The sequence below is a fragment of the Phyllostomus hastatus genome, unplaced genomic scaffold, assembly GCF_019186645.2.
Source record: "Phyllostomus hastatus isolate PE091 unplaced genomic scaffold, TTU_PhHast_1.1 phas_scaffold_182, whole genome shotgun sequence".
Lineage (NCBI taxonomy): Eukaryota > Metazoa > Chordata > Mammalia > Chiroptera > Phyllostomidae > Phyllostomus > Phyllostomus hastatus.
The window spans coordinates 7523435-7546719 of record NW_025334013.1 but is presented as its reverse complement, the minus strand read 5'-3'; the positions used below and the strand labels follow the sequence as shown (position 1 = coordinate 7546719).

At 58.1% G+C, this 23285-nt stretch overlaps 1 protein-coding gene across 1 annotated transcript; it reads left to right on the top strand.

Annotated features, from left to right (window-relative positions):
- The first annotated feature begins 505 nt into the window (after positions 1-505).
- On the top strand, positions 506-22679 carry LRRC38 (leucine rich repeat containing 38). The gene is made up of 2 exons (XM_045859812.1): positions 506-2188; positions 17244-22679. The coding sequence occupies exons 1-2, from the start codon at positions 1540-1542 to the stop codon at positions 17495-17497; spliced, it is 903 nt and encodes a 300-aa protein (XP_045715768.1). The 5' UTR covers positions 506-1539; the 3' UTR covers positions 17498-22679.
- Positions 22680-23285: the final 606 nt, after the last annotated feature.

Genomic DNA, 23285 nt, shown 5'->3' with positions numbered 1-23285 from the left:
GGCAGCGCTCCGCCCCCTCTGCAGGGCTCTCTCTGACTCAGCCTCCCTGGAGCCGAGGGCTTAGCCCCGGAGGGAGGCCCAGGTTGTTGATCCGTCGGAAGGCATCAAGCCTCCCGGTACCTTCGGGAAAAATCTGGGGCTTAGCTTTGCGGCTTTAGAGTCTGCGCCTCCACCAATGCGCCTCCCTCCGAGCCCGGGGCCGGGGCAGGGCTCCTGGGGGCCTGGCGCCCAACAGCTGTTCCCTGGGTTATTTTGGTCCAGCTTATCAATTCCAGGGTGTTTGGACCGAAATAGCCGACAGCTTGGTGGCCCTGTGGGGACCTCCCCTTAGAAAAGTTTCTGAAATCGGAGGTGGGGGAGGAGGAGTTTGGCCTGGGGGTGGTGAAGAGGGAAATCTCGTGCCTGTGGCTAAAGTGGCCACGCCTCGCTGTCCCTCCGCCTGGACAGCTCCCTGGCCTCGCTCCCTTGGGGACCGTGGCTGGGAGTTTGGTGGGGGAGGGAGTGCAAGCTCAGAGGGAAGAGATCTTTTTATTATTTGGTTTCTTGACTCCGCGGTCCTCTCCGCAGCTGGGGACGTACATATGACTTTTTCCCATTTCACAGATGGGGCGCCGGAGGTCTAGAGGAGCGGAGGCGCTGGTACTGAGCCCCCCCGCCCACAACGTGGAACCCAGGCCTCCCCCGACTCCAGGCCACAGCGCCTGCCGGTTGGGCCTCCGTACACACACCAGCAGCAGGTCCTCGCCTGGTCCTGACGAGCTCCGGGCCAACACGGAAAGTGCTGACTGGCCCCGGCCTTCCTTCGGGCCACAGCAGGGGCCCTGGTAGCTGCTGGCCTCGCTGAACTCGCCTTCCTCACTGAGATGCGGGTGGGGCTGGGGGACAGGGGAAGGAAGACCAGCCACCCCAGAGTTACCCGAAGTCCCCTGACGCCCTGACCAACCCCAACCCCGCTGGGCAGCCCGGGGCGCGGCCCCCGAGAGTTTACGGGGATTGCCTTGGGCGCAGAGCCAGTGACCCGGGTTGCGCTCCCTTGGGCAACAGGGGTGGCGCGCGGGAAGCGTGCTTTTTGCATCTGGCAGGCGCCGGGGGTACCGGGCGCAGCGCCCTGGAAACCTCCAGGGTTTGGGGGCGCCCGGTAACCGAACTTAGTCATGGAGAGCTCCTGGCCGAAAGCACAGGGCGGATCTTTTATCCGGTCCCAGAAGAAAGCTGTCCGGTCCGGTTGGGGCCGCGCTGGCCGCTCGCGTCACTCCCCTGGGATTTAACAGCGGGTTAATTTCCCCGTCCCGGTCAATCCTTGGCGAGTCCCTCGCCCCTCCCTCTCCGGCTCTCCCCGCTCCGTCCCCTCCGCCTCGGGCTCCCCCAGTCCGCCCGCGCTACGCTCGGTCGCCCCCGCGCGCCCCGGCGCACGCCCTCCCTGCCTTGACCGCCCTCAGTCTCCCAGCGTCGGGCCGCCGGGCCCCGCGCGCAGCCCCGCTCCCGGGCTCGTCCCGAGAGCCGCGCCCGCGTCGCCGCGGCTGGCGCGGATCCCCGGCCATGCGCCCCTGCACCGCCCCCCGCGCCCCCGCGGGCGCCGCCGCCGCCGCCGCGCTCCGGCTCTGCAGCCTCCTGCTGCTGCTCCGGCCCGGGCACGCGTGCCCCGCGGGCTGCGCCTGCACCGACCCGCACACGGTGGACTGCCGAGACCGCGGGCTGCCCAGCGTGCCCGACCCCTTCCCTCTGGACGTGCGCAAGCTGCTGGTAGCCGGCAACCGCATCCAGCGCATCCCCGAGGACTTCTTCATCTTCTACGGCGACCTGGTCTACCTGGACTTCAGGAACAACTCGCTGCGCTCGCTGGAGGAGGGCACTTTCAGCGGCTCGGCCAAGCTCGCCTTCCTCGACCTCAGCTACAACAACCTGACCCAGCTGGGCGCCGGCGCCTTCCGCTCGGCCGGGAGGCTGGTCCGACTGAGCCTGGGCAACAACCGCCTGGCGGGAGTGCACGAGGCCGCCTTCGAGACCCTGGAGTCGCTGCAGGTGCTGGAGCTCAACGACAACGACCTGCGCGGCCTCAGCGTGGCCGCCCTGGCCGCGCTGCCGGCGCTGCGCACCCTGCGCCTGGACGGGAACCCGTGGCTCTGCGACTGCGACTTCGCCCACCTCTTCGCCTGGATCCAGGAGAACCCGTCCAAGCTGCCCGGAGGTGAGCCGGTGCGGCTGGGCGGGGGGCTGGGCAAGGAGGGGGAGCGCGAGCGGGAGGGAGCAGCCCAGGAGCCCGGGGACTCAGGTGGATCCTGGAAGAGGTCTGGGTGCTCGCGAGCGCCGGCCCTGGAGGACCGTGGCTCCCCGGTGTACCCCCCCCCCGCCCCGCCCCGCATGATCCCAGCCCTCCCAAACTTTTCCTGGGACTCCGCTGGGGGGGAAAGGGGGCGGGGAGGGACACACCCGGATTCTCCACCGTTTCTGGGTCCTGCTGCTCCAACAACTCACTTTGCAAAGTTAAGAATCGGCCATTTTTTTTCTGACACCCGTGACCGACATCATCTCGTGGGCCTCTGTGTCCTAGTACTGGTGGGCGGGGGGTATCGGACAACCCCTTGAAAGTGGAATTCACCCTCCCACGTAGGGAAGAGCTCAGCGCGGTTCTCTCCGCCCTGAATGCGCAGGCAGAGCCGCCTGCAGTTGTAAGAACTCTCCAACGGCCTCCAGAGGCTGAGCGGCGCTGGCTGTTCTGCGGGAAAGGGGTGAGGGTATTTCTGGTGGGGAGTCAGGGTCGCTCGCCCAGAGCCAGTGGTGGCAATGAGAGTCTGTGGTTCTGTGGCTTTTCAGCCCAGAAGTGAAACCGCTGACCAAAAACGTGGGCTGGTGCATCCTTAGCTTCCTCCCTGGGTGCTGTTCTGGTGGTGACACGGACGTGCAGATCCACCTGCAGAAGGGAACGGAGGGACTCGGCAGTCAAGGGGCCCCATGAAGGCCGGTGGGAAGGAAGCAAAGGCAACGCTGGGAAGGAGGGGCCCTCAGCTTCCACAGGGACGGGCCCCAGACTGGGAACAGGAGGAGTGTCCTTACCCGCAGGGGACCCCAGCCTTCCACGGGCGGGCATGTGAGCGTGGGACCCAGCAGCGACCTCCAGAGCCTGGCTCCACCTCCGGCTTGTCCCCGAGGCTTTGGCAGAGGAGGACCCAGAGCTGTGTGGCACAGGTCATACAAGGTGACAAAGGCGGGGAGTTAGCTTTCCTGCATCCTCTTCTCCATATTCTGAGCATTCAGGATGCCGCTCCTCCCTGCCCTGGATTCCTGCGTTCACTCGTTCATTCCGCACTTGACCAAGCACATGCCGCAGGCCGGCCGATCACTCCTCAGCAGACGCAGGCCCCTCCGCCGGCACTTTAAGCCCAGGCAGGCTGCCCTCCCCTATGAACAAGCCCTCCAAAGACCTGACCTGCAAGGTGCAGAGCCCCCCACCTTCAGACTTTGCTTTCGCTCACCGGCCTTGGCTGCCCAGACCCTCCCCACCAGGAGCTGCCTTGGGGACAGGCTTGTCCCAGGGCAGACACATCACTGTGGAGTGGGGGTGTGCCTTGGTTTGGTGGTTCCTGCCTTTGCTTCTTGGTGGTGGCGTCGGCATCATGACCCGCCCCCCCCACCCCGCTGTCCTCTGAGCTGAGATAATCGGCTCTCGGTGTCATGCTCGGGCGGGCGGGCTAGGTGTCACAGGGTCAGGGTCAGGGTCAGGGTCAGAGTCTGTGGCTTTCGGCCTCAGTTCTGCTGTGACCTTGAACAGGCCGCCTCTCCTGCCGGCCTTCCTTCTCTCATCTCAGAAGTCCTTCGTTGACCTCTGAGGTCCCTCCGGGGCCCTTGATGTGGAGTCTCAAGACACACAGGCTCGAGTCCTGCCTTGCAACTGGGTGGCTCTGGGTGGGTCGTTCAACTTTCCCTGAGCCTCGTCTTCCTCCTTGTGAAGCCGGGACGTGGAAGGCCGTGAAGTTAGGCGTCTGACCGGCTGATTTCCGGATACAGTGGGTGAGAGGAAAGAGCGGTGCGAGGGTAAAATGCCATTTCTCCTGCTGGCCGGGGTCCTCACGGAGTGCCCACCAGTTACATCTCAAACCCCACCTGCCTGCCAGGCCCCACTCTTGGCTCCCTGGGGGTCCCTGGGGGTCCCGGCCCCGGCTCCTTGCAACCGACCTTTCCCTTTTCTGATGGCAGACACTTGAGCGCCTGGTTTGGTCTGAGGAGGAGTGGGGAGTCATTGTCACGCTGACAAAATAAACAGCGGTTCAGACAAAGGGACAGACGCTGACACCCCGTCTGGAGGTCACGTGGGTCCTTTCTCCCGGTGACTCCAAGGTGACCCTGTTTCTTTTTCTTTAACAACGAAAGCAATGCTCCGGTTTCTCTGCGGAAGGTGAAAATCTTTCTCGCTCTCTAAACAACGAAAGCAGTTTTCTGTCCTCGGGCGTAGAATAACAGGCTCCGTGTAGCCTCGGGAACGGTGGGAAGGTATCACAAAGAAATGAAAAGTAAAAGGGAAAAGAAAGAAAACTACCCAGAATCCCACCACTATTGAAGAGTTTTCCTATTTAATGAGGCTTCATTGTTAGGCACGTATATGTTTTTAAACACACTGATGCTATGTTATGCATCTTACTGCGGATGCGGTGTCTGTTGTTGAGCTGTGAGAGTTCCCTGTGTTTGCAGATCTTGGAACATCTAACTTCTGAGGGCCCTGTCTCAGGTCATTTCATCCACCGATCCATCGAAGCTGTCTCCCGTGGATGGAAGCGTGGGGTGTTGCCTTTTATTTTTTTGTCCACAAACGACGCTGAACTGAGCACCATCCCACACACACCTGAAGCTCATGGAAACCGCTGCCCATTCCCTGGGGGGGCGGGGGGTGTTCTGAGGCGGGAGCTCGGGGTGGAAGTCTCTGTGTATTTTGAACCTCGGGGTGCATTTGGCCCCATGACACCCCAGACAGGGGGCACCGCTGGCAAACGGAGAGTGCCTCCCCCCCTCCCCCGTGCCCACACCTGCCCCGGCTCCGCGCAGCACTCCTGGTGGACGTCTGACTGGCCGAGCGGCCACGTGTCCCTCTTGCTGTGATGGGTGTCGCGTGTTCGGCCGCCTGCTGAGCGAACGTGTTGCATTTGTACCCCAAAGATTCTTGTTCCCGGCAGAGGTTGACCGAGGTCTCACTCCTGCCTTTGACAGGCCCGTACATGCCCCCTGGGCCCCAGGCCACTGCATTTTAAATTTGTCTCTTAATTGGAGTTGAGTCCCAGGGTGTCACCTTTCTCCCAGTACCTTGTGCCCAGGGCCAGGTGTCGATGTTTATAGGTGCTGTGGCCTGGCGTTCCGGCGGAGAGGCAGCTGCACACCTGACCCCAGGCTGCCCCCTCTGCCCTGTTTGCTCCCAGAGAGCCTGCTCCCCAGTCCTGCTGTTCCGTCCCCAACCCCGCCTCTTTCCAAAAATGTCACCTTCGTCCTGTCACTCTGTCAATTCACTCAGAGGGCGGCCTTACTGCTGGCTACAGGGGACAGTGGGCCGCCTACCTTCCTGCCCATCCAGGACAGCCCGAGCACCCAGCTGGGGGTTTGTTCTGGGGAGGCCAGTACTACTGTGAGCTAAAGGGGACCACTTGCCAGGTGGCCAAGATACCCGAAGGGTTAAGCCCTTTCTGCCGAGTGTCTGTCCCATCCCTGCTGTCCCAAACCTTGGAAGGCTGCTCCACCTTCGGGCAGCGGTACCTTGATGACCTCCGCAGCATGTGGGAGGCAGAGGCCGGAGCCCAAGTGGCCAGGAGACAGAAGCGAGTCCCGTAGAAAAATGACTGGAAGGATGTGCGTCTAAGTGGTGGTGGCGATTTTATTTTGTTCACGATCAGCAGACTTTATTTTCTGGAGAAGTGTTAGGTTTATGGGACACTGAGCAGAGGGTGCAGAGTTCTGGTGCCTCCCCTCCACGCCGCTCCCCCAAAGACCCCCTATTATTATTGGCATCTTGCGTTATCCTGGTCCTTTGGTTGCAATGGATGAGCCAGCATTGATACATTTAATTAAAGTCCCGAGTTTACATTATGTTCACTCTTTGTGATGTACATCCTGTGGGTTTTGGCCAGTGGATACTGTTGTGTGTCAACATCACAGCATCGTACGGAATAATTTCACGGCCCTAAAAATGTCCTGCGCTCTGCCTCGCCCCTCCCCTCACCTGCCACCTGCCACCGGGGACCCCTCCGGGCAAGCGCTAACCTTTTCTCTGTCTCCATAGTTTGGCCTTTTCCAGCATGGCATATAATTATTTATTTATTTATTTATTTTTGCTACTGTGTGCTGCTTGACACAATGGACAGGCATGGTGTCCGCCCCCTCCCACTGTTTTCTAGTGCAGCACGCACCTGCTCCGGGCCTCTGGCCCTGCATCGCTTGGGCCTCCGTTTCCATGGGCACCGCTCCTCTCTGACTCCGTCCTGCCTGCCTCCCTCTTCCAAGGACCCTTGAGACTTCACTGCACACCCCCCCCCCCCCGGGACAGTGCAGGAGGAACTCCTCGTCTGAAGATCCTCAGCTTAGTCACAGCTGCAGAGTCCCTTGTGCCACATAAGGTGACACATCCCCCCCATACCCCCAGCCCCGCATTCTGGGGATCAGAATGGGGGCATCTCTGGTGGGGGGAGACATTATCCCTGTCAGGCCTGTTTCCCCACCTGTGAGAGCAGAGGGCCAGGTGACCCGGGGTCCTCTTTACCTGCACAGGTTGTTCCTCATGACACCTCCCTGCAATGTCTCAGCCTGAGGTCACTTCCCAAGAACCCACAGCTCTGGCCCCAGTGACGACAGTTGCTGCAATGCCAGTGCCCCTGAAAACCTCGAGGTGAAGGTGACTGCCCCCAGGATCACATGCCTGCCCTTGTCCCCTGCCGCCAGGAGAACCAGAAATATAATAACAACAACAACGACCACACCCAAAAAACCTGTTCCTGACTTCCCAGGAAAATCAGAATTGCTTTTGTGCATAAATTATTTCAGAATCATTCGGGGTCACAGAGAAAACCGTACGGGGTGGAGGGGATGTGCCGGCTCTCACAAGGAAATGCCCTGGCGTGGTTGTCACCAGCAGTACAGTTCGGGGACCTGCGGCCGTGGGGAGCAGAGAGACCACTGGGCAACCCCCGAGAGAGGCGGCCTCCCGCGTGACAGGGAAGGCCGAACGGCATCCGGGGGAGAGGGGGAAGGTGGTGTTGCCGAGCAGGGGCGGGCAGACACCAAGCCTAGTTTCCCAGGCTCGGACGAAACTGTGCGCTGCGGAGTTCCAAGGGGAGCGACACCTGAGTGAGCCCTGCGCATCCTGAGGGCACCGGGGGGTCCTGGAGAGGGATGGGCTTGTTGGCAGCCCCGCCTTTCCATCAAGACCCTCTCAGAGGAGCTGAGTGACGTTGGGCAAGTCTCTGCATCAAAAAACCGCCCCACAGCTGTACACCGCGTTCAGCAGCCAGAGGGCGAAGCAGCCGAAGTGCCCACTGGTGGGCGAATGGATGAGCAGGATGTGGTCCATCCATACAGTGATGTGCCGTTCAGCCTTAAAAGGAAGGAAATGCAACCTGGAGGGACCTTGAGGTACCTGTGCTGAGCAAAATAAGCTATTCACGAAAGGACAAGATTCCGCTTGTCCGAGGCGCCTTGAAGCAGCCCAGTCCACAGCGACAGGAAACGGAGTGGGGGCGGCTGGGGTTGGGGGGGCAGACGTGGGGAGTTAGGGCTTCATGAGGACAGAGTTTCCGTTTTATAAGTGGAAATTGTCCTGGAGGCAGACAGTGGTGATGGTCACATGACAATGTGAATGTTCTTTTTTTTTTAAAAAGGCTTTTATTTATTTACTTTTAGAGAGAGGGGAAGGGAGGGAGAAAGAGAGGGGGAGAAACATCAATGCACAAGAGAGGATCAGTTGCCTCTCACACGCCCCCAACTGGGGATCTGGCCCGAAACCCAGGCATGTGTCCTGACCGGGAATCGAACTGGCGACCCTTCGTTCCTCCAGCCAGCGCTCAATCCACTGGGCTACACCAGCCAGGGCCACAGCGTGAATGTTCTTAATGCCACTGAACTGCATACTTAAAAAGGACAAAGATGGCAAAGTTTGTGCTATGTTATTCATGGTGTTTTATTTTACTACAATTTAAAAAAGTGTAATGAGAGTAGGAAACCATTACCTTCCAGCAGGGCCTCTCGGCCCCGGCAGTACTGATGCTGCGGCCGGCTCACTCTTCGCCTTGGGGGCCATCCCGTGCGCTGCGGAATGTTTACAGCACCCCACCCAGTAGCCACAACCCCACACATCCCAGACATCCCCCAGTGCTCACTGACTGGCGAAATCACCCCTGGTGGGGGACCGCCATCTCAAGGGCTGTTGAGGAAAGGGGGTAAATGTGTCAATCATGGCGCCACGTTTATCCGAGTTCCTGATGAATAGCCGTCTCCACAAATGACACTGCTTCCCTGTAGGAGGTATCGCCCTGACCAACCCTGTCGTCGGAGGGGATCCACGAACACGCACACCCCCCTCACTCCCAGGGCGTCCACGCCGCTTCTCCCCGCTGACCAGTGAGCACGGGGTTAGAGATTAGCCTGGGAACCCGGTGCTCGGAAGGGCAGGACCGGGGAGGGAGCCGCCGCCGTGGTGTCTCCGAGCACCTAGAGGCGGCACGCAGCGCCGATGGCCGAGATCTGTGGGAGGCACCGGACTCGTGGGGCCGGTCTCCGGTTTCCTCACGCTGCTGCGCCAGAAGAGTCTCTCTGACCAGATTGCCCATACTAACTAGACACGAGTCGGTACCCCTGGCCCTCGGTCCCGGCCCAACTCAGAGCCAATGTCTGTTATTGATGACTGGGGGGGGGGGCAGTGGTGGTGGTAGAAATGGCATCGTGACAGAGAAGGTGGCGGAGGAGGTGATGGACATGGGGGAGGCGGGCAGCAGGGTGGAGAGAGATGGCGGACCCCGGGAAGGCGCTGGAATAGCCGTGGCAGTGACGGTCCAGATGCTGGCCAGGATGGTGACATCAGTGGGGTTAGGGAACACACCTGCCTGCCACCCAGAAGATAGGAGTGTAAGCCCTCAGTGACCATCTCTGCTTGTTTCTGCATGGTACTTCACTGTGCGGATGGACCACATTCTGCTCATCCATTCGCCCACCGACGGACACTCGGGCTGCTTCGCCCTCTGGCTGCTGAACGCGGTGTACAGCTGTGGGGCGGTTTTTAGATGCAGAGGCTTGCTACCGGGGAGGACAGGTCAGGAACACCGTGTCACAGGTCGGTTCATGTTCCATGCTTGGCGTGCTACTGATGTCGGCGTCCCGAGTTTCGGGAGTGGGAGCTGGGCTGGAGTGGGGGACAGCAGACACAAGTCACAGGCCTGGGAGAGGGGGCTCCCCAGTCTGGGCGGCCCTTCCACAGACAGGTCCTGGAGAGCCAGGACCACGCGGGAGCCTTGGACCCGATGCTGCTGCTGACAGGCTCCTCCAGTAGAAATCAGCTGATCGCTTAATCAGGAGAAGTGCCTGCCGGCTGAGACAGGGAGGGCAGCTGGGGGTGTGCCCTGCTGCGGCAGCCGGTATTTAATGAAAGTGCTCGTGGGGGGCAAAGGTCAGCGCTGTTGGGAAGCAGAGCTGGTGTTCCCCGGCACCTGGCCCCCCTCCCCAGAAGCAGAGGAGGCCCTGCACACCTCGGACGCCCCCTTGGGCAGCCTTCCTTTGCAGCAGGCACTGTGCATGGCGCCCACGACTTCTCCAGGTGCTCGCAGTCGACTGAGAACCGGTTCGCACTCCAGGGGCTACAGGACGGGCGTGAAGGCTGTGGGGAGCTCCGGCTGAGGGCAGCAGGACCAAGGCCTGGTGGTCCCTGTGTGGGTCCTTCCTTCGGGGTGTGGGGGGGAGAGCCCCACGTCCTAGAGTTGTGTCTTCAGCAGTGACTTGGGCAAAGATCAGCCACTCTGTCCCCAGCAACATGCCTTGTCACTAGGGCCTTCTCACACCTTGGGGAGACTTGGAAGCTCTTGGGTCTCGGGCAGACAGTTCACAGAAGAATAACCCAAATGGCCAATGAGCACACAGCGTACCACATTCGGCTCTGCTGGTCACCGGACAAATGCAAAGTAAATCAACAACATGGCCCTGGCTGGCGTGGCCCCTTGGTTGGAGCATTGTCTTATAAACTGAAAGGTCACGGGCCCGATTCCTGGTCAGGACACACGCCTAGGTTGCGGGTTTGGTCCTTGGTTGGGGTGCGTGGGAGAGGTAACCAATCGATGTTTTTCTCCCCCATCGATGGTTCTCTCCTCTCTCTCTCTCTCTCAAATCCCCTACCCCTCTAAAATCAACAAGCATGTCCTCAGGTGAGGGATAAATAAATAAACCAACCAACCAACCAACCAACCAGCCACCTAACCGACATTGCCATTTTATGACTTACCAGACTGGCAAAGACGGAAAGTGACAAAAGGCCATTGTTGGCGTGCGTTCGGGGACTCCCTCCCACAGCCTCCACCTTGTGGGAATGTCTTGGGAAATCATTAAGAACGTACACGCGGCTGCTGCTAGCAGCTTTGCTTCGTGTAAGGAAAGACTGCGCACACCCCAGGACTGGGCAAGCCACGCTCATCTACGCGGTGAAACACCCTGCAGCCATGACAATGGATGTTCAATGATCACATCGGTCGGACGGAAAGGCGTTACGGGTCTGGTGAGCCGCCGAGGGGCAGAGTGTATTTCCACCTGGAGCATGTACGCCCACACAGAAAAATCCACCCTGGTGTGCGTGCCAGACACGTATTCGTGAGTCCTTTTACCTCCTTTTGGCTTCTGTTGATCCAATGTGCACCCAGGCTTTGAATGCTTACTCGGTGGAGTGAGGAAAACAAACATTTTTTTTAACGACAAAAAGCGCTTAGGAGAGCCCGTCTCTGAGCCGGGCTGGGCAGCTCCCCAGAGGCCAGATCAGGGGAAAGGCCTGGAGAAATCCTTGGCCGCGGGCCTGCGCATTATCCAGCGACGAGAGATTAATCCCAATCCGCCTTCCGCTGTGTCACCGTCTATTTCGGGAGAACGGCAGCCCTTCCCTCTCTCCAGCTCAGGTGTCAGCTGCTGGGGAGAAGTCATCAGTCAAGGGGACAGAGCCTGGAGGGGTGGCAGCAGGCAGGCCAGCGAGCCACTCTGCACCAGGCAGGTGGCCTGTCTCTTCCGCGTGTGCCCTGGCGGAGGAGGAAGGAGCAACGGGCCTGCCTGGCTGGGCTGGAGTGGGCTGGAGCCCACTCTGCTTTGGCGAAGGGAGAGGAGAGCTGAAGGGAGACCTGCCACAGGACAGAAGGAAGGAACTTGGCTCCCCACCAGCATGCCCGTCCCCTCAGTCTCCTCCCTAGGAGAAGGGACGGGCCATGCTAAATCCTTCCCACTCTCTTAGGGCCCTGGAGCTGCCCAGCACGTGGCTTTGGAGGACAGCTGGCAGAGTAGGGTGATTTGTGGCTGCCCACGGGGGCTGACAAGACCGGTGTCCAGCCCATCCTTGAACTCTGTTTGCCTGCGCTCCATGGGTTGGGCCTTTGAGAACAAACAACAGCAGCCCTCTCTGGCTAATGCGAGCAAGGAAGGGACTTATTATAGGGATGTCAGGTAACTCGCACATGGAGAGAAGGCTGGGGATGCGGGCTCAGGAAAGAAGGAGGCAGCTCTGGGGTCGAGAAAGCAGAAAGCAATTGACAGCTTCTCTGGGGCGGGGCTGTGGGCCTGAGTGGGCCTGGCCATCTTTTTGGTCCATCCACTCAAGATGCAGTATAATGGGGATGGGGGGACTCTGGCCCAGTGTGAGGCAGGTACTGAGCCCCTGACCGGGGAAGGGCTGTGCGTGTGAAGAAAGGCGCAGCAAGGCGTACCCAAGGGGTGAGAGGTGACTACTCAAAATAAACCTGGGAGAAGCCTCCGCATGAGGAGAGGTGGAGGGGGACGAGCCGAAGGTGAACAAGTGACTGATACACGTAGGACGCCTGTCGGGGGCTGGACGGCATCTGCCAGAAAGACGTGTGCACCTCCTAACCCCCGGAACCCGGGGCTGTGACTTTGTCTGGGAGGAGAGTGTTTGCAGATATAATTCAGGACTGCGAGAGGAGGTTGTCCTGGATTTCGGGTGAGCCTTAAATCCAGTGACAGGTGCCCTGACGCGGGAGCAGTGACAGACAGAGACAGAGGGAAGTCTGGAGGACAGAGGCAGAGATTAGAGGGTTGCTGCGGAAACCGGAGAGCTGCCCCCCCACCCCCGCAAGAGCCTACAGCAGACAAGGGAGCGGCACCCCCCGAACGGGCGGAGGGAGCGGGCCTCTCTGAGGCTCTGCCTCCAGACCCCGGGTTCTCAGAACTGGGAGAGAACCGATGGGCCATAGTAAGCCAACCGGTCTGTGCCCCGAGAAACTAACACAACACCCGAACCCTTTAGGATGCCCTTTTCTATTCTTTCGGCTGAGGACTCTGGGCCTGGGCCATCCTCAGAGGGAGCAGGGGCTCGGAACTGGGTTTACAGGGTCCTTGCGCAGCTTTGGGGCAATGCGACCCACTGAGTCTCAGGGCCCATGCCGCCACCGCGCAAGCAGCTATAAGGCAATAGGGGCGGGGAATGGCTAAGAGCACAGGCTGGGCCGTTGACTGCCTGACTCCAAACCCCGGCCCCTCCGCTTCTTACCTGCACGACTGCAAGCACAGGACTGACGGAGCTGTTCCGTCTCCCCACCTGCACACCAGGGTCGGCGTTCTTCACCTGCAGGCCCTGTGAGTCACGTGATCGCTTGCAACTGCTCGAACCTGCTTGTAGCACAAAAGCGGCCCCAGATGATGTGTAAACCAAGGGGCCTGGTGTGTTCCAGTACGACGTCAGTGACACGAGCCTGTGGGAGGGCCAAGGCAGGGGACTCGGGCCCGGAGCTGCAGCTCATGGAGCTGTGGTGCTGAGGAATGGAGAAGCAAGGCCCAGGCCCTCTGTCCACTGCAGGGTCGGACGGCGCTGCCCAGACGCGGCCCCGGGACCAGCAGCCCTTCCGTCCTTCGCAAAATGAGAATGTGAGGACATTGTGGCGTGTTCTTCCTAAAATCAAATGTATCGATCCCTGTTGAATGTGGCCCTGCCCTTCTTAGCTTTCGTGGTGTACAAACGTCCTCTCGTAGAAGACGACGGTGCGTGTTTAATGTCCTACCCGAGCTCCGCCGGCGAGGCTGCCCTCCCACGCCTGCACCTCGGACCACCCAGGAGTCCAGCTCCTGACGGGGCGTCCAGAGGCTGTGCTGCAGCCTGAGCTTCCCAGGGGCTGGAGAGGTCGAGGGCGTCCTTCTAGAAGACACTCTTCAGGGAGGGAACTGTTCCGAGGCCCCAGGCGGGGCTGGTGCAGCCCTGGGTCTCCCCGCCCTGCCCGCCCCGCCCCGGAGACTGGGTGGGGTGGGGTGGGGTGGTGGCTGGGGTCCGTCTCAGCTCAGCCGCTTCCTGGGGAAGTCATTTGACAGCTCAGTTTGATCATCTGTAAAATGCGGGGGGGTCATCGCGCTAGGCTCCTCATTGAATGGGCATGAGGGTTAGATCGGCCAGAAATTCTCAACCTTTTCCATCTCATGGCACACATAAATGAATTTCTAAAATTCTGTGACACATCAAATATATATATATATATCTTGACGATCTGACAAAAGGGAAATAGGTATAATTTTCATTCATTCCTGCCAGACAGCTATTATTGTGTTGGCTGTTGTCATTTTTTTTTATTTGACCCTCTAAGGGAAAAGAGGTCATGCGCTCACGTTCTCATTTTGCGAAGGACGGAAGGGCTGCTGGTCCCGGGGCCGCGCCTGGGCAGCGCCGTCCGACCCTGCAGTGGACAGAGGGCCTGGGCCTTGCTTCTCCATTCCTCAGTACCACAGCTCCATGAGCTGCAGCGCCCGACCCTGACGAAACAGTCAGGTGTTGCACGCTTTAAAAATCCTTGCGGCGCGCCGGGTGGAAATTGCTGAAATACGCTGACGCAGGGGAAGCCCTAAGAGCAGCGGCCGGCGCGTGCAAGATGCCACATATGTGTCTGCTTTTGTTCGCTGACCTTACCTCGGCCGCTGAGGAGACGGAGGTCAGAGAAGGAGGGAGAACATTCCCGATCAGGCAGGAGGATCTCGGGGGCGGGGGGCACCCTTTTCCCCTCCACGGGCCCCACCCCTCTGGGCTGTCCGAGGACCTCTCGCAATATCATTACTTGTGTCTGTACCCTGATGCCCTCCTCTTAGACTTGAGTCTCTCTCTTCTTTTTTCCCTCCCTCTCCGCCTCCCTTCCTACCTTCCTTCCCTTTTTTTGTGGGGGTGGGGGGTACCTGGCGTGAAGCCTCACTCATTCTGTTTAATGCACGAAGCAAAAGAAGCTGTTTAATAACCAAATGGCTGGATAACAGCTAAGAGTAACCCGGCCTTCAAAGGCCCGGAGCAGTGGGGGGATTCTGCCTCTGTCCCCAGCCCCCTCCTCGGGACATGGGGCACTGTCTGCAGACATTTTTGGTTGTCACAGTGGGAGGGGACCTGCTCCCGGCCACTCGTGGGTGGAGCGCAGGGGTCACCATAAACAGGATTCAGTGCACAGGACAGCCCCCCGTCAAAGGGTTATCCCACCGCGACTGTCGGTCTTGCAGAGGCTGAGATGCCCTGGTCTGAAGTGAGATTCTGCAGGAGAGAAGAGAGAACCCCAAAGTCAGGTCACCCCAACTCCTGAGCTCTGCGGCGGGCCTTGAGGGGGCCTTTAGAATGCCCGGGGCCGCCGTGCCCTGCCCCCTCTGCTGGCCCAGCTGACTCTCTGTACGACTCTCCTTACTCCCGGCGGCCGGCCCTTCGGGAGCCCCGAAGACCCGTCAGGTCAGTGCATCTGATCACCCTGGCGCCGTCAGCCGCGTTCCAGAGCCTCCCACTCCACAGGGGGGTGGTGTGGGGCACTGTTCAAACAAGCCTGTCTTTTCGAGCCACAGAGAAATGGGAGATGACATTTCCTAAGGGCGGCACTTTGTAAAAACGCCAAACCTAATCCGAGGGCACAAAGAACTCTGTGGAAATCAGAACTGACTGGAGGAGCGGGGGCGGGGCTGGCTCTGTAGCGGGGTTGTTTTATTGTGCTTGTTGTCCTCGTCAAAGAAGGACTTTCGACAACGTTTCTCTAGGTAATAATGACTTCTGATGGCTCTGAAGACAGCAAATATTACCGTGGCTTCACAAATGCCTGCGCTTCATGCCCCTCATTGGCGTCCACATTGTTGATTTCCATGGCATCTTTGGCTGCAGATGAGTGAATATTAAGACAAGGCAGGTCAACTGATTTTTCCACTTTTCTTTTTTTTTTTTTTTAGATTTTATTTATTTATTTTTAGAGAGAGTGAAAGGGAGGGAGAAAGAGAAGGAGAGAAACATCAATGTGTGAGAGATGTATTGATTGGTTGCCTCTTGCATACATACCCCCAACTGGGGACCCGGCCCACAACCTAAGCGTGTGTGTCCTGACTGGGAATCGAACCAGCAACCTTTCAGTTCACAGGCTGTCACTCAATCTACTGAGCCACACCAGCTAGGGCAATGTTTCCACTTTTCCACTGAAGAAAAATGTGTCCAAAAGGAAATCCCAATACAATGCTGTCTTAAAGCTCTCCTGTTATGTTCAAATGCATTTATTTTTTTTTTAAGATTTTATTTATTTATTTTTAGAGAGGGGAAGGAAGGGAGAGAAACTTCAATGTGTGGTTGCCTTTCACCTGTCCCCCACTGGGGACCTGGCCCCCAACCCAGGCATGTGCCCTGCTAGGGCAGTTCCCCTAGACTGGGAATCAAACTGACGACCCTTTGATTCACAGGCTGACACTCAATCTATGAGCCACATCAGCCAGGGCTGCTCAAATGCATTTAGAACACTCAAAAAAGCAAACAAGAGTTTGGCTTCTTCAAGAAAAAGAAACAGCCGTAAACCACAATCAAGAGAAAGCTGGACAAACTTGCAGAACTGTGGTCCAGCTAATCCCTTGGGTATAGAAAGTAGGCACTGATTCTGGGAGAGGAGGGACCAAGGGTCTGGTTGCTAGGCAATGGTTCCCATGGGGAGGAGAACATCATGGTTTGGCTATTGACACATAAAAAAATGGGCCAGGGCAGAAGAAAGGACAAAGCACAGCCACTCCTCCTTCCTCTTCACTTTCTGATCTGGGGAAGGAAATATATGCAAATGAAGACCCAAAGGGTGGTTGCGGGTTTGCTGTGCAATTAGCAGGGTTGCTCTTTGAAGGACAGAAACAAGCTAATTAGCGCTGTGCACAGAAATCCTCTTGACTTTCAGATAACGCTGGAGAAGTGTCGAGGGTTAGCTCTTTGAACCCGGGCAGCAATGAAAAGGAACAGTTGCAGGTTTTGCTGAGAACTGAAAGGAAGTCAAAGGGGCGCAGAGGTTGCAGGCAGTTGCGCTTAGTGTCAAATGGTGTCCTCGCGTCTCTGAGAAGCTGTGTTGCTGAAGACAAACCATGCACACTCTCCGAGCTTCAGTTTTCTCGTCCATAGCTGACATAATGACAGCAGCTACCTCAGAAGGCAGTTGTGTGAATGAAGAGTTAATGTCTGCAGCACTTAGAATAGTGTTTGCCGTTAGTAAGTACAATATGAGTAAGAGTCACTACGATTCTGCGTTTCTCTCTTCTTCCAGATAAGAAGCAGAAGACGTGAGTTCTTTATGCATTTTACTATCGTGCGTTCTTTTTCTGTCTGAAGTCTGCAAAATCCTGGCAGCAACTCGACTTTGTGTATGGTTGTATCAGTTGTGTATCAGTCGGGATGTGTAGACCGTGCTTGGTAACAAGCATGAACACGCCCTGATCCCACAGCAGCTGCCCCGCCCTCCACCCACCCTCCGGGAGGCTGGGGGTTACCAGGTCTGGGTTAGAGAGGTCCTAAACCCTGAATGGATTTTGCTGCCCTTCCATCGGCACCCCGAGTACCAATGCCCTGGAGGAGGCCAAGGAAACCTGATGCATTCTGCTGTCTCCCACGGTGGTGGTTCTGAGGCTTTTAAAAAAAGCTTCAATTCCATGCCAATCAACTTCTCCGCCACTTTGGTCCTGGGGTCTGCTCCCACTCTGCACTCCGCAGGCACCCCCTTGCCCAGTGGTAGGCAGCCCCGGGCCGCAGCCTAAACCTATCTCTCGTTCTGCCCACCTCCTTCCAGGCCTCGAGGAGATCCAGTGCTCCCTGCCCCTGGAGAACAGGAGGGTGTCCCTCCGCGAGCTGTCGGAGGCCAGCTTCAGCGAATGCAAGTTCAGCCTCTCGCTCACAGACCTGTTCATCATCATCTTCTCCGGCGTGGCTGTGTCCATCGCCGCCATCATCTCCAGCTTCTTCCTGGCCACCGTGGTGCAGTGTTTCCAGAGGTGCACCCCCAACAAAGACGCCGAGGAGGAAGATGAGGACGAGGACGACTGAGCCACCCCGCCCACGCCCCGCTTTCAGGAACCCACGCTGGTGGCTCCCCTCCAAGAAGAGAGGGAAATGGCAAAAGGAAAACGACCACCGCCAGTGCCCAGAGCACAGAGTGGCACTTGCTCGGTGCCTCACACCCGGGCGGGCACAGTGGGCGGGACCTCTGAGCTCAGAGTCTAGAAGCCGCGGAGCCAGGCGCTCAGGAAGCATTCCTGGAGGAGGGGCTGCCTCTCCGCCTGAGGTGTGTGCGTGTGGGACGTGATGGAGTCGGGCTTCATAGCCGCTGGCTGAAAACCAACCTAGGGCATGTGAGACTAGCAGCTCTTGCCCACGAAGATGATATGGGGATGTCCATGTCCCTGACCTGGCCCGGCAGACCACGCCACGCATCTCCTTCCTCCCAAGAGGCGGCAGCTCAGACTGTGGGGGTTGGGTCTCCGCTCCCTCTCCCGCATTTGGCTAGAGTGGCACCGAGGAGAGAGCTCAGAACTGGCCACAGGGCGTTTGTTGTTACATTTTGGTGAGCGGGTCGGGAAAACTTTCGTCTCTGGAACTCAGACCCTGATCCTTACCCGTAGAGGCAGCAATCCAAAGAGGAAGGGCAGGCGTTTCGTTCAGCCGTCAGGGCCTCTGCTCAGAGTTACTCTTCCCTCTGAAAGTGTTTCCCTTCCCTGTCCCCACTCTCAGTCCCCTGAGTCCCTCCTCAGCCAAACAGCACCTGGCCGTTCTCTGGGCTGACCCCGTTCCAGGACATGCGCTAAAACCTTCCTGGTGGCCAGGCTTCCAGAAAGCAGGTGGCATCAGAGCCACACAATGGTACAATATGACAAAACAAACAAACTGGGGCTTGGCCTCTGAAAAACCTCCATCCCTGACCCTTGGGTGTGTGTGTGACCATTTTTTGGAGCCTAGGTTGTGACAGGCAGTGTTTTCCAGGGTTGGGAAGGGGCACGCTGCTCATGGACGATGTTGAAAGAACGTCCGTCCAGGGCCCAGTGGGTTAATGCGCGCCAGCCTGGGGCAAACCCTCGGGGCAGCAGCCCTGGCTGGGCCTTGCTGGGTCCAGCGGTCAGGTGAGGGGCTCAGGGGATGCTCCGGGGATGCTGCTGGGCGTTGCATCTCCATTGTTCTCCATAATACACGCATGTGTCTGCCTCCGTCGCTCCTTTCCAGCTCTGCTTCCACAAAGAATTACTGAGGGTTTGCTGGGTGCCAGGCATTGACTGGGAAAGACAGGCCCCTGCTCGTGTGGACGTCCTCTTACAAGCGGTGAGGAGCGCCTTGACGGGCATAGATGAGGTCTTGTGACAGAGTGACCAGCAGAAGGCATTCAAGAATGGGCAGCTGGGCCCTGGCCAGAGTAGCTCAGCTGGTTAGAGAGTCCTCCTGATACACTAAGGTTGCAAGTTTGATCCCCGGTCAGGGCACATGCAAGAATCAACCAATGAATGCCTCAATAAGTGGAACAAAAACTCTCTCTCTTTGTCTCTCTCCCTCCCCCCTTGCTCTCTATAAATAAATAAGTAAATAAATAAAGTGGGTAGCTGGGTGTATTAGGGCTCACTAGAAAAACAAAACCAATAGAGGAGATGTGTAATCTATCTAGCCATCCATCTATCCATCTATCCATCTATCCATCCATCCATTCATGCAGGGAGGTTGTAAGGAATTTGCTCACACGCTTTTGGAAGCTGAGAAGTGCCATGATCTGAGGTTGGCCAACTCGAGAGCCAAGAGAAGCCGGTGGTCTGGCTCCAGCCAGGTCCAGAGGCCTGGCCACCAGGTGCGGTTCAGCTGGAGGGCGTGAGAAGACCCCGGTGAGGCAGGCGGGCAGAGCGCTCAGGACTGTCCGCCTTGCGCAGTCCACACGTTCTAACGCCGATCTCCTCCAGAAAGATCCTCACACACACACACCGGGAACGACACATCCCTGGCCACCGGGCAGCCCGATCAAGTTGACGCATAAAATGACCCATCCCACTGGGGAAGGGCTGTGATTGGGTGGCTTGGAGCTGAACCCTGCCTCCTTCTCTCGCCTCCTTGCCGGCCTCCCTCCCTTCTTCCACTGTCTCTGCTCTTCTCCCCCACCCCTGACGCTGGAGGAGACTCTTGGTAACTCCTTCGAGCCTCCAGCATGCTTGACTCCAGGGCAGGAGACCCCTGGCTGGGAGTGGCTTTCTTCTCCCACTGGACAGATGGGGAAGCTGGTGGCCACTTCCCAGACTCTAGGGAACTTCAGCGGCTGAATGACCACTTCCCTAAGTTCCGCCCTGAGTGCAGGTAACGCTTCCATTGAGGAAACCACATAGGCAGACTGCAGTTGGTCGGTCATCCTGAGCCCCCAGGTGATGCTCGAGTGTCGGTCTAAAGGTTGCAGCCATTATTTACACCTTGTTATGAGAGAAGGTTCCGGAAGAAGGTTTTCAGATCAGGAGGGAAGGGAACGCCACTGACATGGCGCCCCCTGGAGGGAAGATAAAACATGACAAGGAGGACCACGCGCTCCCAGGCTGCGAGTGAGACAGAAAGCAATCCGTTGGTTCGGCACCTCCCAGGCTTAGCCGCAGACTCAGCGGAGCAGTGGCGGAGACGAGACGAGACGAGACGTGCGGGGCTGGAACGCTGCCTGTCACCACAGTCTCCGCCCCCTGCCTCCCGGAGCGGCCTATCAGGACCCAGCTGGGCCCCCAGCAAAGTCACACTGTGTTTCTCCCAGGATCCTGGCAAGGAGGTGTCCCGAACTGTGGAAATAGCAGAAGACCCTTTTCTAACAGGTTCTGGTGAATGAATTCCCTCCTAACGAGACCATTTTACTCCTTATCTGCATCAAGGGGCTCCTTCTGGTCAGTGAGCGCGGACCCTGCAGGGCATAGGGGCCAGGGGTCACTTCCCGAATGAGTGAGTGACGAGGGGAGGGGCACCCCGGGCTTTCTGAGCACCAACCAACCAACCATCATTTCGGCCGGCTGCACCCAGCTTTGGAACGAACACGATGCTGAGGAAGAGGAAGAGCTTTACAATACAGCCAGCGGAAACCGTCGCTGCCTGGATGTAAAGTTTCCGTGAAACACTGGGGACGCTGGGGACAAGCGGGACGTCCGCGGGGTACGCTGACCAGGAGCCACAGCTCCACTGGGAAGTGGCCCTTTAGACGGGACAGGGCACAGACAACAAGCGATGATGGTTCCAGGCTCCCTGATTGCGGTATTGGCCATGGCAGTGACCGTGCTCTGCGGCAGCGGACGGCCTCCAGTGCAGCAGCCAGGGCCCTCGGATCTGCACGTGTGTCATTTGGGTCTCGGACGTCACCCCCCCCCCCCCCGCTCAGAATCACTCTTGTTGCAGCAACCCGTATAATTTTCCGCACGGTGTGCACCGCGATGTGAAATTATCCCGTTTCTTCGTGTGTCGTCTGTCTCTCTGGACCAGAACAGGAGCTGCCCTAGGGCAGGAGCCTGGGCGGTCTGTGTCGCCGGTGGTCAGAGCAGTGCCTGGCACTTAGTAGTGGCCCGACAAGATAGCACGGGCTTGGAGCGCAGACCAATGAGTTCCAGGCACCGCACTAGAAACGCTACAGACAGGAACTCCATTCGAGCATCCTCACAACTCCTGGCGAGAGCTGCCATCGTCCCGATCTTACAGATGAGGACCCCGAGGCTCAGAGAAGGTGGATGGATTACAGTGTGCAGGGGGAGGCCCTGGCCACGGGTCCTCTGACCGCTGCACCGCGGCTCCATCCAGCTGCATTCCCTTCTCTGGCCGGCAGGGGCAGTGTGGAGTGACACCTTTCCTGGGTCTGTGCACTGGGCTCCAGGAAAAGCCGCCTGCACTGGCTAGGCACACCCAGAACGAGTTTCCTTTGAGCCTCACATCCACCGTCTTGGACCCCAGCAAGAGAATCAAAACCACCAAAGTATCTTGTTTCACGGTCTCACTCTCCCTAAGATCTGAGGACCAGTGATTGTGGCAGCATCACAAATGAATTCATCTTCTCGTGGTAACAGTGGGTGGCACCAGTGCAGCCCTTAGACCTGGACAAAGGGTCCCCACTCCGGCCCTCCTCCAGCTCTGCTCTTCCCCCTGGGGTGAAGAATTTGTGAGGCCAAGGACACCCACCCAGCCAGAATCAGTGCCCTCTTCCAGAACATTCTCTGGGCACTCAGGATTTCAGAATTTCCTGCTCAACTATCCCCAAACTTGGGAGTGAGCCTGTCTTCCCAGCATCCCTCCTCCAGAGGGGACGGAGTGGCCAGGCAGTAGATATCTCTGGGGGACGTGAGCAGGGTTTGGATGTGCGGCCTGGGGTGTCCACACGGGGGAGCACAAGAGCCCTTGAGGCGCAGGGTGGAGCCAGGGCTGGGGAAGGAAAGGGGCAGGTGTCAGATGGCTCAGCCCACACGCCAGATTCCCGGGAATGCAAGAATTGTCATTTAACCCTGGCCTTGCCATTCATTAACAAGGCATTTTTGTCAAGGTAGCTGAGGAGAACATTTTCTTTACCAGTCTATCTTCATTTGTGACTTATGAATGTTTTGATATGGGTGTGTGGAGGGTGTTTGTACTCTGACCTGGCTCTCCAGATGGGCCTGGGTACCACAGCAGGGACCCAAGGGCAGCCACACACCCTGGCGGTGGCCCTGGGACCAGGCACCACTTCTGCCCCGCAGGGCTGGTCAGAACGGGCCTTTATACAGAAAGGCTGAAAAACGTGCTCACACCGGTTGCTTCCACCAGCGACGGAGAAGGGTCTTGCATCAAGCATCCATGCTTCCCTGTTCTCCTCTTCCTCCTCTTCCTCTTCCTCCTCTTCATCCTCCTCCTCACCCACCCAGGGTCCTTACAGGTTCGCATGGCCAACGTTACAGGAAGGAGTTCTAGGTGCAGCCAGCGGCTGGGGCCGGCGGCGTTGCCAACTCTGTTAAATTTAACTGGACCCTGGAGCGTATCAAGGCTCCAGGTCTCTAACATCCCCCCACCACCAACCGAGCCAGCTGTCAGCCCTGGACCTTGGCCATGAACTCATTTCTAGTGGCTTCCGGTGCCCTCCAGAGTGAAAGTAATTTATTATTTGCAAAGTGGTCTAGTGGTACCCAGCACAGGAACACCCCCCCAAAGCAGACCCCTGTGGGTTTCGTCTGCCTGCAGCCAACAAGGTAGCTTTGTGTTTTAAGACCCCAGGCCAATAAACACGCATCCAAACTTTACATTGTTTTTCCACATACATTTTGTGTGTGTGTGTGTGTGTGTGTGTGTGTACACTGTTGTCTGCTATTTACAAATGTAATCCATTTTTTGAAAGCATGCCTTTTTGGGGTGGGAGGTTATTATATTTTGACCTTGGGAACAAATACAACATCTTTTATGGTGCAACCTCACACCCATGTTCAGGACCCTGAGCCGTGAACTCATGTGCTCACTGGAGTCCCATCGGAATCCGAGCTGGGAGCTGGTGTTCCAGGAACCGTTCTTTCAGTGTTTAGCGCTCAGTACAGAACCTCCACCCCCACTCAGGCCTCTGGTCGTGAATAATCAGAGGGAAGCAACCCCACATTAACCAGCCTCGGAAGGAGCCCGGGGTGCGGAGGCCTGGTCAGCCCTGCAATCCAAGTGTCCACGCTGTCCTCCTAGCTGAGTGCCCTTGGCCATGCCCTGGACCCTCTCGGAGCTGCGAGCCCTCCTTTGTGAACAGGATAGCGCTGACTTCTTGGCAGTGAAGTGAGGGAAGGGACCACCCCACAGCCGCGGTCCTGCCCCGCCTCCTCCAGAAGCCCAGCGGCAGGGCATTCGTGCC

What these genes read in the sequence shown, in the direction of transcription:
- LRRC38 (XM_045859812.1), top strand. Translation starts at nt 1,540, where the DNA reads ATGCGCCCCTGCACCGCCCCCCGCGCCCCCGCGGGCGCCGCCGCCGCC. An exon ending in CCCGTCCAAGCTGCCCGGAG is followed by an intron (nt 2,189 to 17,243) that starts GTGAGCCGGTGC and finishes ACCTCCTTCCAG; the next exon opens with GCCTCGAGGAGATCCAGTGC.